Source organism: Microcaecilia unicolor, chromosome 2 (genome assembly GCF_901765095.1).
Source record: "Microcaecilia unicolor chromosome 2, aMicUni1.1, whole genome shotgun sequence".
In the NCBI taxonomy this organism is placed as follows: domain Eukaryota; kingdom Metazoa; phylum Chordata; class Amphibia; order Gymnophiona; family Siphonopidae; genus Microcaecilia; species Microcaecilia unicolor.
Genome location: NC_044032.1, coordinates 257327600 through 257342450, shown reverse-complemented (window position 1 = coordinate 257342450; position 14851 = coordinate 257327600). Strand labels below are relative to the sequence as shown.

At 43.8% G+C, this 14851-nt stretch overlaps 1 protein-coding gene across 5 annotated transcripts in view; it reads right to left on the bottom strand.

The window, feature by feature from the left end:
* Window positions 1-14851, bottom strand: part of GRIPAP1 (GRIP1 associated protein 1) — a 253480-nt gene that overhangs the window by 184840 nt on the left and 53789 nt on the right. For all 5 annotated transcript variants that reach the window (XR_003941032.1, XM_030194003.1, XM_030194004.1 and 2 more), the window contains 3 exons: window positions 12364-12515; window positions 12226-12274; window positions 11988-12058 (listed from right to left, as the gene is read on the bottom strand). Coding sequence is in view for 4 of the 5 variants with exons in the window: in XM_030194003.1 (XP_030049863.1) it covers window positions 11988-12058; window positions 12226-12274; window positions 12364-12515 (272 nt within the window). In the remaining variant the exon portion in view is untranslated. The remainder of the gene's footprint in view (window positions 1-11987; window positions 12059-12225; window positions 12275-12363; window positions 12516-14851) is intronic.

Below are 14851 nucleotides of genomic sequence, written 5' to 3'. Positions count from 1 at the left end.
GCCAGACAAAGAACCAAGTACTGGCAAAATGATAGACAGATACATGAAAACGCGACACAACTTTAGGAAGAAAAGAAGGCACCATCCACAACACAACACAGTCGTTGGCAAACTCCAAGAATGGTGGATTACACGACAGCGCCTGCAATTCAGAAACCCTTCTAGCAGAAACAATAGTGACCAGAAACATCACCTTGCGAGTGAGATATTTTAAAGTACAGGAAGACAAAGGCTCAAATGGAGAACCCGACAGAACCGCCAGAATGATATTAAGATTCCACAAGGGAAAAAGGATGCGAGTAGGTGGCCTAAGAAGCCACGCCCCTCGCAGGAATCAAATGGCATCCAGATGAGAAGCCAGCTGCTTGCCCTGCACCCGACCTGGAAAACAGGTCAGGGCCAACAGATGCACCTTAAGAGAGAATAAAGCCAAACTCTTCTCCAAAAATTCCAAAACTTGTGCTTCTGAGGCCCAAAAGGGCAAGATATTCAGATCGACACATCAAAATTATTCTTGAGCAAAGCCTCCAGGCGGCGAGCCTGGACATCCTTAAGGGCAGTGCCACCATCTACTGGTACTGTATTGCGCTTGGTGACCGCCAAAACCACTGCATCCACAATAGGAGGCTTCAGGAGATCCTTGTAAGCCTATAGAACCGGATAAAGTCAAATCATCGACTTAGCAAGTCTAAAAAACAAATTTGGAGCATCCCACTGTGCTTGGATGACATCCCTGATGTCCAGATGCATGGGAAAGGTTTTACCCAGCTTGCGGACTCCTTTCAACAATAGACCTACCTTGCGAGGAGGATCAGCGACCGAAGGCTGATCCTCCTCGAAACGCAACATGAAGGATACCAAAGAGATTAACTCCTGTAGGTCTTCCTTGTGAAAAATGTGCAGTACTGAAGTGTCCTCACCCAGGACAAAAGGGTCCGTCCCTGAACCCCCCAGAGAAGGATCCCCTTCAACTAGATCTTCCTGAGCGACCTCAGACTGCTCCAGAGAGGGCACATCTACATCGGGATCAGACTCCAAATCTACCTCCCGGTCCCAAGACCCCCGAGGTCTCTTAGAAGGCAACAACTGCCTACCTTCCAAGTCTATATGAAAAGATGCCCCAGCCTGGTCTGACTTCTGTAGCAGGAAGGCTTTATATATCTGCATCACGAATTCTGGGGGAAAACCACCCTCAGACGTGTCAGACAACAGAGAAATATCCTTAGACTGCACCTGCGCCAAGGGCTGGGTAACAGGCCTATCCCCCGAATCTGCAGAAGAGGACAAAATGGTGGCCGTTCCCGCCAAAACTGGAGGAACCAGAGCGTCCTTACCAACGGAAGAATCCATGCCCCCTGAACATGCACCCGGCACCTGCGCAGGCCTCAAAGCATCAACGATCATGGTGCAAAATTTACACCTGCCGTTTCCCCCAACACTGCGGCGCTGACAGACAGAACAGCGTCGCAGCTTCTCAGCCATGACGGCTAGACAAGGCAGAACGGGCTTTCTGAACTCAACCCCCGGAGCACTTAATTATTTTGTCCAGCACCGGCGAATCGCACTAATGCAAGAAACTTTCCCTGTCAGCAAAGCCCGGAGAGCCGCTTTGTCTGGGGACAAACTGCTTCTGTTTTTTTTTTTTTTTCTTTTTCTAACAAACTCGGCTGCCTCTCCCTTAACTCCAAGATCTCTTCCCTTTAAAACTAGAACTCTAATTTTCAAAATGTCTCCTGAATACATGAATCATCAACAAGAAATGCGAATCCTGGAACCAGAAGTTATCTACTACTTCATTTACCCAACTGTAGAAACATAATTTACAAGTCTATTTATACTGCTGGATTCAGTTATTTGGGTTCTGAGTGGTGGAATTCAATTCCCAAAAAAACAAGTATTACAAATTACCTTCATTTCAGAAAAGAATTAAAAACCTATATTTTTAAGAAATTTTATGGCTAATGAATCTGTAACTGATGTTCATCAATACTATGTAAATGTACAAAACAATTGTAATATTTTTTTCATAACCGTTAATTGTAAACCGCATTGAACCAAAACTTGTTTTGGATAATTGTGGAATATAAGAATAAACAAACAAATAAATAAATAAATAAATAAATAAATAAATGTTAAGATGGAGAGCTACAGGAGATGGAACACAGAGAAGATTATATGAGGAAGACAGATGAGCTCTGGCAGGAAAGTAGGGAACAAGACATAAGTGCAGATAATCAGGAACGTTAGGAAATCGACCCTTGAAAGTAAGCATAAGAAGATTATAAAAGATGCGATATAAAACAGACAACCAGTGCTCTTTATGGAGAAGAGGGGTTACATGGTTAAAATGATGAGTAAGTACGTCATGCTCCATCTCTGGCCATCTTCAAACTTAGGCTAAAAGCCCACCTTTTTTGAGGCTGCTTTTAAACTCCTCCTATTCACTTATTCAGTACTCATGTTTGTATTATCATTCCCACTTTAAGTAATTCCCTTATTTGTTCTGTTTGTTGTCCCTGCTCAACAGAGCTTACAATCTCAATCAAAACAGACAAAGATACTTACTTGTAGCAAATATTCATGAAGGACAGCAGGCCTTATAGTCTCACATGTGGGTAACGTGGGGACTGCGCTGCCGGCCCAGAGCTTGAAACAAGCTTAAAATAGGTTGAGCGTAACACATGCTCCACCGCACATGTGCGAATGCTTTCCACTCACCACAAGAATGTGGGACCAGCAGTACAATATATAGCATAAGAAAAAAAGAGACAACTCCAAGGGAAGGTGGGAGGGAATGTGAGAATATAAGGCCTGCTGGACTTGGACAATACCTTTTACAGGTAAAATATCTTCGTTTCCCCCCCCCCCCCCCCCCGAGGACAAGCAGGTCTATAATTCTCACAGGTGGGAACCCCTAGCTACCCGGCTCACCGAAAACAACCACCAGTGGTTAACTGAACCTTGCAACGGCAAAAAAGTAATTAACTTGAAAGGCTGAAGGGGGGCAGACTCAGGAATAATGTCAGGAAGTATTTTTTTCATGGAGAGGATGGTGATACATGGAATGCCTTCCCGTGAGAGATGGTGGAGATGAAAACGGTAATGGAACTCAAACATGCGTGGGATAAACACAAAGGAATCCTGTTTAGAAGGAATGGATCCAAGGAATGTTAGCGGAGATTGGATGGCAACACCGATAATTGGGAAGCAAAACCAGTGCTGGGCAGACTTCTACGGTCTGTGCCCTGATCGTGACTGAATAGATATGGATGGGCTGGAGTGTAAATTTTAAGAGGCTTCGACGTTAACTTCAGAAATGTTAGCATAAGAACAGTGTTGGGCAGACTTCTATGGTCTGTGCCCTGAAAATGGCAAAAATCAAACTTTCCCATACAGGTACATAAGTATTGCCATACTGGGAAAGACCAAAGGTCCATCAAGCCCAGCATTCTATTTCCAACAGTGGCCAATCCAGGTCACAAATACCTGACAAGATCCCAAAAAAGTACAAAACATTTTATACTGCTTATCCCAGAAATAGTGGATTTTCCCCAAGTCCGTTTAATAATGGTCTATGGACTTTTCCTTTAGGAAGCTGTCCAAACCTTTTTTAAACTCCGCTAAGCTAACCGCCTTTACCACATTCTCTGGCAACGAATTCCAGAGTTTAAACTAAACGTTGAGTGAAGAAACATTTTCTCTGATTCGTTTTAAATTAACTACATTGTACCTTCATCACTTGCCCCCTTGTCCTAGTATTTTTGGAAAGCATGGACACTTCACATCTACCCGTTCAACTTCACTCATTAATTTTTTTTTTTATATTTTATTTATTAATTTCAAAATAAACAGCAAGAAATTTCTTGTACAGAAAGAGTAATGTCACAATCTTAAAGAAATAGTTATTAAGTAAATATATCTATCCACAACAATTACATCTCAAGTCCACAATTCGGGCAAGGCACAATTTAAAGATTTATCATCAAACATTTATATAAAGGAAAAAAAAAAACACACTTTAAAATGTATCATCAAACAGTAAATCAATAATTTCAGGATAATTAGTAGGAGTATATACCGAGCTTTTTTCTCTTACGGAGTAGATGTTACAGGGATTACTAACGATGGGTAGTGGCCAAAACCTGTTTAGAATCCAGGAAATTCTGCAAATGCTCACTTTCATAAAAAACATACTTAACTGAGTGAAGTTTTATCACACATTTACAAGGAAAATTGAGCCAAAAAATTCCTCCTAATTGGAGGACTCGAGGACGGAGTTTCAAAAATGCCTGGCGTCTTTTCTGTTTGCCTAGAAATGTCAGGAAATATTTTTACTTTACAATTCAGAAAGATTTCATCTCTGTGAGAGAAAAAAGTTTTAAGATCCAGTCCCGATCTGGTTGCAACACAAAGTCCACTATCAGAGTAGCTGGTTTTACACCCAACAGCTCATTTTCTATTGTCTGAGAAAGATTTACATTTAACTCCTCAAATGATGTTTCCAAGTTTGTCGTTAATGCTTGACCAGTGGGTTTCTTACTATAAGGTAACAAGTAGTAAATTCTTGAGACCGGCGGGTACAATTGTTCTGAGATTTTTAATACTTCTGAGAGATATCTCTTAAAAGTTAACAAAGGTGCTACAGATGGCACTTTAGGAAAGTTTATAAGTCTCAAAGTTTTCATTCGCTGCTGATTCTCAAGATTTTCTACTTTTCTTTGTAGTAATAAATTTTCTTTTATTAATGCTGCTTGGCAGCCTTTAATCTTGTCATTCTCTGCCTTGATAGTTTGTTCAAACACTCTAGTTTGTTGCAATTGTTCTTCCATCTCTAACATTTTACCTGGGAGTGTTTGAGTAGCTACCAAGGTCGAGGAAATCTTCTGAATAAAGGAATTTTCTAGACTCACCAAGGCGTCCCATATTGTCCCCAGGGTAATAGTTTCTGGTTTCTCCGTCGGTAGTACTTTAAACTGTAGCTGGCTCGTTTCCTGGAATTCTCCACTAGGCTTGGTTGTCACCTCTTCCGTTACCACTCCTGCTCCTCCTGTGGAACTCACAGCGACGCTTTCCTGCATCACTGGAATCGGCACTCCACTGCTCATGTCTGCCCCTGCTCTCGGGCTGGCTTCCCCGTTCCGGGTCTAGGCAGTCCAAGACATCCATCTTGCAGCATTGCCGGCATCACAGGAGGACTCCGCGTTTCAGGGCTCAAAGTGATGTCCCCTTCTAGCGGGGAGAGCGGTTCACCTCTCACCGCTTCTCCCAGCAGCGAAGTATTTTGCCCTGTTATTCCTCCTCGGATGGCGAAACGGTCCATCGGATCCAACTGAGGTCGTACAGGGGGAGCTGGGGTTACCCTCTGTCTACCCCGTCTTTTAGGCATGAAAATTGTTTTTCGAAAACTCAAAAACTCATAAGAACAAGGTAAGTTAACGGAGCTGTTTCGCCAACTTCCTACTTGGTCGCCCTTCACTCATTAATTTTATACACCTCTATAATATCTCCCCTCAGCCGCCTTTTCTCCAAACTGAAGAGCCCTAGCTGCTTTAGCCTTTCCTCATAGGGAAGTCGTCCCATCCCCTTTATCATTTTCATCGCCCTTCTCTGCACCTTTTCTAATGCCACTATAACTTTTTTGAGATGCCGCGACCAGGATTGAACACAATATTTGAGGCACAGTCGCACCATGGAGCGATACAAAGGCATTATAACATCCTCATTTTTGTTTTCCATTCCTTTCCTAATAATACCCAACATTCTATTTGCTTTCATAGCCGCAGCAGCACCAGTGGCGTAGCCAGAAGGCAATTTTTGGGTGGGCCAACAGGTCAGATGGGTGGGCACCAGGGTTGCTAACTTTTTGAAATTGAAAAACTTGCCTCCCGATGCCCCACCTCTACCCCACTCCCAATAACTTCAGTGAGGGTAGCAGTGCAGGCTTCAGTGACTGCAGGCCACATTGAGGGCTAGGGGGAAATACAAGAGATTGTACTCTTCAGCCTCGGTCCCCTAACACACATACTTAGCCTGTATAGCAAGACCAAATACTTTTCAACACGTCTCTAGGTACACGCTATAGAAACAATCCCAGAAAGTATAGTGTAGTATTAAAGGCAAATAAATTCTGCATCCACAGAACCCCCTGACACCCTCCCCCCCCACCCGTCCCAATGGGTGCAGAGCAGAATTAGGACATTTCCCAATAAAACTCACCATAATCTCAACAGCCGCCATATAGTAAATAAAACAATCTTTAAAATAAAATGTCACTCATAACCTAGAGCAAATCTACGATGCCAGCACTAACTTCCAAAACAAGGATCCTACCTATGAAAAAGGCATTGCCCTACATATTACAGTGGGGTCCTAAAATAGCAATAAGTCTATTGGGAAAACTGAACAAACCAAAATTACTACAGAAGGCTACATAGAAAATTCATACTAACAGAATACCTCAATCACACACATGGACCAAAAATGCCAAAATATAGAATAATCGACTACAAATTATAAACATAAATTTATGTTTAAATCTTTTTTATTGAGAACTACAACAATTGTACATGCTATACAATGAAAGGTATCCAACCAATTATCAATGTGCTCTTTCAAATCAGCTTGTTAACATTTTACTTTTCCCCCCCCCCCTCCTCTTCCCATCCCCTCTCCCTTCCCCCCCCCCCCCCTCCCCTCAAGCCATGAGTAAAACCAACTTCAAACAGTGCTACCACCCATAGGGTAACTCGTTCAAGGTATTAATAATAAGAAAACTCTTCCTCATGAGGCAGTAGGTTAAAAGCACGACCTGCTACCTAGGGCCTTGTTTCTCATAGCCCTTCGTCTAGCATCTCCACCTTTACATGAGTCATACAGCTTTATTGTTCACATCAACACCCTTATAGGCTAAAACAGTTCCCGTATGATCAGTTGTCGGCGGTGTATGTCTCAGCATCATCCCTCCTCCTCTTCCCTCCCTCCCCTCCCTCTCCCCTCCCCCATTACTTCTCCCTACCGCACCATTCACTCTTAACTCCACATTCATCCCCATTCACTCCAACTCATTCAATACCTGACTTCTAACTCTGGGCGCTACTACATTCAGATATGCTGTCCAAATTTTTATGAAATGTTTCCTTCTTTTGGGAGTAAATCTCGCACCTCTGGCCTCCCACATATAAACATAAATTTAATCAAAACCCCAAGAAGCCAGACCTTGCATGTAATACAATACCAGAGAAACAGAAAGACATGCATTTCCTCCTGTGCAAAATGTAAAGATAGTATGTGGCAGGGATGGTGTTAGAAGAATGCAACTGGAGCAATTGCTGTCGGTCCCCTGGCCAGAGAGAGCCACAAGCATGATGGAAGCTGAAGGCAGTGTAGTCTCGTGATGGGCTTTGGGGTTCCCTCCCAAATTTATGGCCTGGGCTCCAGCCATGTCTAACACCAGCTCTGGCAAGATGTACATTCCAAATCTGACATATTCTAATCACAAAATAGAAAATAAAATTATTTTTCTACCTTTTGTTGTCTGGCTATTTTATTTTTCAAATCAGCTTGGTCCTAGTCTCTGGTTTCTGCTTTCCTCAGTCTTAATTCACTCACCAGGTCTCCTATTTGTCATGCCTTCTCTCTCCTTGTCCACGATCCATCTCCCATCTCTGTGTCCCCAAAGTTCATTGTCCAGTATCTCCACTGTGTTCAAAATCCTGCATCCATCACCCTTTTATCCCCTACCCCTGTGTCCAACATCACCCCTTGTGTCCCTATGCCCTCCCATATCCAGTACCTCCCTTCTGAGTTCCTATTCTCCCCTATATCTAGTATCTCTCCCCTGTGTCCATATACCCCTCCCTCCCAGTGTCCAGCATAGCCTCTCTATTCCCAAATCCCCCCCTCTGTCAGGCATTGCCCCTCTGTGTTCATATGCCATCCCCATATAGCATCTCAGATCTGTTTCTGTATCTCCCCTTTCTCCCTCACCCACACCAATGTCTCTCTTTCCTCTGCGATCCCACCTATCCAGCTTCTCTCCTTCCTTCCAGCTTTTGGCTCTTTCTCCTACTGTGAGTTATAAAATTTGTCTCCCTCTTCCTTCATCCCCTTGACCAGTCATCTCTCTCCCTTCCCTCCTCATCTCTCCCCCTGCTACAGCACCTCTGTTCCTTCCCTGAGCCTCCCCTGCAAGCCTACCCTCTAGCCCCCCCCCCCCCCCATAGGTCCAGCACCTCCCTTCCTTCTAGCCTGCCCCTCCTTGCAGGTCCAGCAACTTCCTTCTTTTCCTCCAGCCCCCAGCCTCTCCCCCTTAGGTCCAGCACCTCTCTTCCTTCACTCCAGAGTCCAGCCCCTCCCCCCCAATAAACCCTTGCCTCAGCGAGCCACTTCCCCCCTTGCAGGTCCAGAACCTCTCTGCCTTCTTTCCAGCCAACCCCTCCCTTTTGTAGGTCTAGAACCTCTTTCCTTTCCTTTCCCTTCTCTTCGGCCTCCAGTCCCCCACCCCACACAGGTGCAGCCACTGTTTCCCAGCCTACCCCTCTCCCACCCTGCAAGTACAGCCACTCACTCCCAGTCCGCCCTGCAGGTCAGCATTACTTCATCCTTTTCCCTCCCTCACTCTCACTGTGCTGCAGATGGCCACGAGCGGAGCAGAGCGGAGTGAGTGAGGTCGAGGCTGTGCACGCTGCCACGTCATACTACACGTAGGATGGACCAAGCTGCACGACGTGACCTGCATTTCAGTGGGCTGGACGGAGAAGTGGAGATCAGCTGAGCGGGTGCCGTCTGCGGTTGTACGCTACGCGATCGCGTAGAAAACATTGAAAAAAGGCTGCGCTGCAGTGTGTGCGCTTGGGCGGGCCTGAGGTGAAATTGGACGGGCCTGGGCCCACCCATAGCTACGCCCCTGAGCAGCACACTGAGCAGAAGGTTTCAACGTATCATCGATGACGACACCTAAATCCCTTTCTTGGTCCGTGACTCCTAACGTGGAACCTTGCATGACGTAGCTATAAGTCAGGTTCCTCTTTCCCACATGCATCACTTTGCACTTGCTCACATTAAACATCATCTGCCATTTAGATGCCCAGTCTCCCAGTCTCATAAGGTCCTCTTGTAATTTTTCACAATGCTCCCGTGATTTAACAACTTTAAATAACTGTGTCATCAGCAAATTTAATTACCTCATTAGTTACTCCCATCTCTAGGTCATTTATAAATATGTTAAAAAGCAGTAGTCCCAGCACAGACCCCAGGGGAACCCCACTAACTACCCTTCTCCATTGAGAATACTGACCATTTAACCCTACTCTCTGTTTTCTATCTTTTAACCAGTTTTTAATCCACAATAGAACACTACCTCCTATCCCATGCGCCTCCAAATTCCACTGGAGTCTTTCATGAGGTACTTTTGTCAAATGCCTTCTGAAAATCCAGATACATAATATCAACTGGTTCACCTTTATCCACATGTTTGTTCACCCCTTCAAAGAAATGTAGTAGATTGGTGAGGCAAGATTTCCCTTCACTAAATCCATGTTGACTTTGTCTCATTAATCCATGCTTTTGAATATGCTCTGTAATTTTGTTCTTAATAATAGTCTCTACCATTTTGCCCGGCACAGACGTCAGACTCACTGGTCTATAATTTCCCGGGTCTCCTCTGGAACCTTTTTAAAAAAATCGGCATTACATTGGCCACCCTCCAATACCACGCTTGATTTTAAGGATAAGTGACATATTACTAATAGCTCCGCAAGCTCATTTTTCAGTTCTATCAGTACTCTGGGATGAATACCATCCAGTCCAGGAGATTTGCTACTCTTCAGTTTGTAGAACTGCCCCATTACATCCTCCAGGTTTACAGAGAATTCATTAAGTTTCTCCGACTCGTCAGCTTTGAATACCATTTCTGGCACCGGTATCCCACCCAAATCTCCCTTGGTGAAGACTGAAGCAAAGAATTCATTTAATCTCTCCGCTAGGGCTTTGTCTTCCCTGATCGCCCCTTTTACTCCTCGGTCATCTAGCGGTCCAACCGATTCTTTTGCCGGCTTCCTGCTTTTATATTTAAATCTGTTTATTGATGAAACATATCTTATACACTTATTCGTGAGCAGATAACATATAAACATACGATATCGGCTATACATTACTGAAACTATACATTTTTCATTATCCCCTCCATCTCCCTCCCCATCCCTTACCCCCCTCCCACCCTATATTTAATGGTGAACATTAGAGTTTATCATTATATCACTCAGCAGTCTTTGCACTACTCCATTCACCCAGAGCGGCCGAGATCATAACAACAGAGGCGTATATCCAATCAATGTAATCTACCGCAAAGGGCCTTGGTTCTTATAGTCCTTTGCCGAATACCACCACCTCCGATGGTTAGTTCTATGTTGGTGCATAGTTTAATCAGTTGTATCATATAATCAACTTAATAAGTGAGCTTATGAATAAAGATACTGTAATTCAAACAGGTAAATGTGTCGTTCACTAAAATTGCAATGTGTGAGGGCATCTATTTTGTGGCCAGTAACCACATCACCGTTGACCGTTGTATCTATATATCTTTTAGCAAGTCATCACATTATCCCTTACGGCTTCCTGCTTTTAATATACCTAAAAAAAATTTACTGTGTTTTTACCTCCAACACAATCTTTTTTTCGAAGTCCCTCTTAGCCTTCCTTATCAGCGCTTTGCATTTGACTTGACATTCCTTATGCTGTTTTCTTATTATTTTCAGTCAGTTCCTTCTTCCATTTTCCGAAGGATTTTCTTTTAGCTCTAATAGCTTCCTTCACCTCACTTTTTAACCACACCGGCTGTCATCTGGTCTTCCGTCCTCCTTTTTTAATACGCGGAATATATTTGGCCTGGGCTTACAGGATTGATGTTTTCGAACAGCATCCACGCCTGATATAAATTTTTGACCCTCGCAGTCGCTCCTCTGAGTTTTTTTTTCACCGTTCTTCTCATTTTATCATAGTCTCCTTTTTTAAAGTTAAACGCTAACGTATTTGATTTCCTATGTATACTTAATTCAAAGCTAATATCAAATCCGATCATATTATGATCACTGTTATCAAGCGGCCCCAGCACCATTACCTCCCGCACCAGATCATGCGCTCCACTAAGGACTAGGTCTAGAATTTTTCCTTCTCTCGTCGGCTCCTGTACCAGCTGCTCCATAAAGCTGTCCTTGATGTCATCAAGGAATTTTACCTCCCTAGCGTGCCCCGATGTTACATTTACACAGTCAATATCGGGGTAATTGAAATCACCCATTATTATTGTGTTGCCCAGTTTGTTTGCATCCCTAATTTCCTTTAACATTTCTACATCCGTCTGTTCATCTTGGCCGGCGGACAGTAGTACACTCCTATCACTATCCTTTTCCCCTTTACACATGGAACTTCAATCCTTAGGGATTCCAAGATGTGTTTTGTTTCCTGCAGAATTTTCAATCTATTTGATGTAAGGCTCTCGTTAATATACAATGCTACCCCTCCACCAATTCGATCCACCCTATCACTACGATATAATTTGTACCCCGGTATGACAGTGTCCCACTGGTTATCCTCCTTCCACCAGGTCTCAAAGATGCCTATTATATCTAATTTTTCATTTAGTGCAATATATTCTAACTCTCCCATCTTATTTCTTAGGTTCCTGGCATTCGCATATAGACATTTCAAAGTATGTTTGTTGTTCCTATTTAAATGATGCTTAGTACTTGACAGTATAAATTTGCAATCTTTTGTCCGATTTTTATTTAAGGACACCTGATCTACTACGGTCTCTTTTGCAACCTCACTATCAGGATAACATATCTTCCCTGTTTTGGTGATACCTTATCCCAAACCATGTGCTTTTGAGCGACCGTCGGCCTTCCCCCCCGTTTCTTGTTTAAAAGGTCTTTATCTGTCGTCATTTACTATGTTACTATGTAAGTGTTTTTCTTTGCCACAGTTCTCACCTCCAGTGCCTGCAGCTGCTCTTTCAGCAACCTTTTCTCTTCTTTCTCCGTTTCCCACTTCAGTTCCATCTCTAAGCAAAAAGAGAAAAAAAAATAAAAAAACATCAGAGGCAGACAGGGAAAGAGGAAGGGACTAGAAGCATTTCAGGGGAGAATGCTGGATTTCATGTTTCACTGCTAGGGATGGTGTCTACTTTCCTGAGCAAAGGGGGTGTGAGGGACGTGGCAGAGTTCCTACCTTGTAATTCCTTCCAGCGCTGTTCGTGCAGAGAGCTTTTCATGTCCTCCTGAGAAAAAGCCAAGAGTGCCAGACAGGATCAGGATAGAGGCCAAAGTGACAGGACAGAATTACTTACTTGCTTTGCCTTTCCCTTACCAGCTGTGTTGACAGTGGGCTGCCACTTGGTTGCTGATGTCTATCCCCAGTGCTCTGACTCATTTGCTGGGCTAGAACAGTACCAGGGGATGTTGCATGTCCATTCATCTTGGCCCCCTCTGCTAGCTCCTTCTCCAAGCGCTCCTGAAGAGCTGAGGAGAAAACAGAATAATTAAAGTGGTGGTAAAAAGAATAGATATTTATGACATCACTAGCTATCCAAGTTAAAACAGAAACCAGTGTGTACTTTGACATTTGTGACATCATTGCTAGCCTGACAATAGAAAACTTGGTTTATCCCTATCCATTGTTAGATATCCACATAAGCTGGATCCCTGGTGTTTCCCACCCACCATAGTTGGCAGAATAATGAAGCCTCATCTCATAAAGATTTCCAGCAGCAGCCCTACCATATGACCTGGTGTCTTCTCCTCTTTATACCCCTAGACAATACTTTCACATCATAGTAAAACATTCACAGAGGATGGCCCAGGGGTTCAGAGAATCCTGCATACTGCCATGCAAAAGACAGATTAAACTCTTCATCTTGGTTTCTGCTCCTCAGGCAGTCGTGACTGGGGATGTTGCAGAGGTTACACACCAAGCCCGGGGGACTAGGGCTTAGAGGGGAGAGGTAGAAGATAATAAAAAGCACTACCAGCCATCTTCTGGCCAGAATAAGGGTGCACATGTACCTGGTTCTGCAGTTATTTGGTCCCTGGCCATGGACTATCACTGGGATGGCTGAGCTACATTGGAGGAGGCATTAAAAACTGTGGTGGGAGGGATGGAAGAAGAAATGCAGATAGTTGCAAACCAATGATGCTGTATCATCAGACTGAGCTGAAGGCAGAAGAAAATGGTGGGATCAAAAAAACATTGATCAGAGAACAACAGACAGCTTTCAATAGAACAGTAATAAAAACAGAGGGGGAATGATTCTTGCAGACTGATGTGGAAAGCTAAAACACAAGGAATTAATAGAGCAAAGCCAAAATTCAAATCCTCCCCACCAGTCTTGAGAACTTGGGGCTTCAAAGTACCCTAGTAAATAAGGCACCTATTTTTCTTTTTTTTTTATCATTGAATATATTTTATTTTGTTTCAAAGATGTAAAAGAAAAGCTTGTACAATACCATTACAAACCAAGCAAAATAGATACATAAAGGTGGAGTCACAAACCTAGTAACCCCCTCTCATAGACCTCAATATACAAACACTTAAGTTCCCTCTAATACAAATCAAGACTATCCAAATAAACCTCCCCCCCAAATCCCTCCCTCCTGCTCACACCATCATTCCCACATTTCACGGTTGTCCAGTAGGTTCTTCAGGACTATCTCCCCAACCTCCCCCTGCCCCATATACCCACCCTCCCTCTAACCGATCATTTAATCTCTCAGCTTCCCCCACCCTTCCCCCCCCCCAAACTCAGATATGAGCAAAACAATTTTGAATTCTATCCCAATCTTGTTTGTGAGATAAAAAGCAGTCCTTTAGCTGTGCAGGGAGGCATTCCATATAGATTAGTTGACCCAACTTACACCTCCATGCCTCCAAAGCTGGAGGTTCCATGATCTTCCACTGCAATGCTTTAAGTCTTTTTGCTGACGCTAAACCCCAACGCTTCAGCTTACCCTCCCACCAGGAAGCCCTCTCATTATGCAATCCCAGTAGGCAAACAGCGGGACTACAAACCTAAGAGGTCCCCAACATAACTGAGATTGTTTTCATCACTCCCAACCAGAAGGGAGAGCTATCAAGGCACAAGTCCACCAGATATGGAGGAATGTGCCCTTCTGGGTGCTGCACCTCCAACATACATCAGAAATATCAGGTGTGTAATACCATTGGGTAAGCACCTTATATGCATTTTCTTACACCAACACACACACTGAAGCCTTCTGTACTTCTGCACACACATGGTCTCTCATGTCATGTCAGAAAACTTACACTGCAAATCTGTCTCCCATGTGCGTTGAAATTTATATGGATTTGAATCCCACCCCTGTAAGAAATCTGTATATCACCGAAATGAGCCTAAGCAGCTTCTGCAAAAGTAACTATAAATTCTCCAAGCACTCCAGCTTACAGGGATCCTCTCGATGCCAACCCTGTGTGCGCATAAACTGCTGGATTTGCAGATAGGGGAAAAAATTCTCCTTAGTGAGAGCATGCATGGAGTGCAAGGCTTCAAAGTCCATAACTCGGCCCTTTGTCATCAGATCCCGAAAGTGGATCAGTCCCAATTGTTCCGAATAAGCAAACGTCGCATTCTCCCTCCAGGCCACAAAGCCCGGCTCAAACCTAATTGACGCTAAAGAGGAAATCCACTCCAATTGGCCTCAACGTCTCCGTACTTCTCCCCAGATCTCCAGCAAATGTCAAACAGAGGGATTCGGGGTAACAGCCCCTCCTCCCCCCAATCCGCCTTTATTGCACAAGAAAGAACCTAAAGATTACGGAGAAAATAGAACTGCTCCACCAA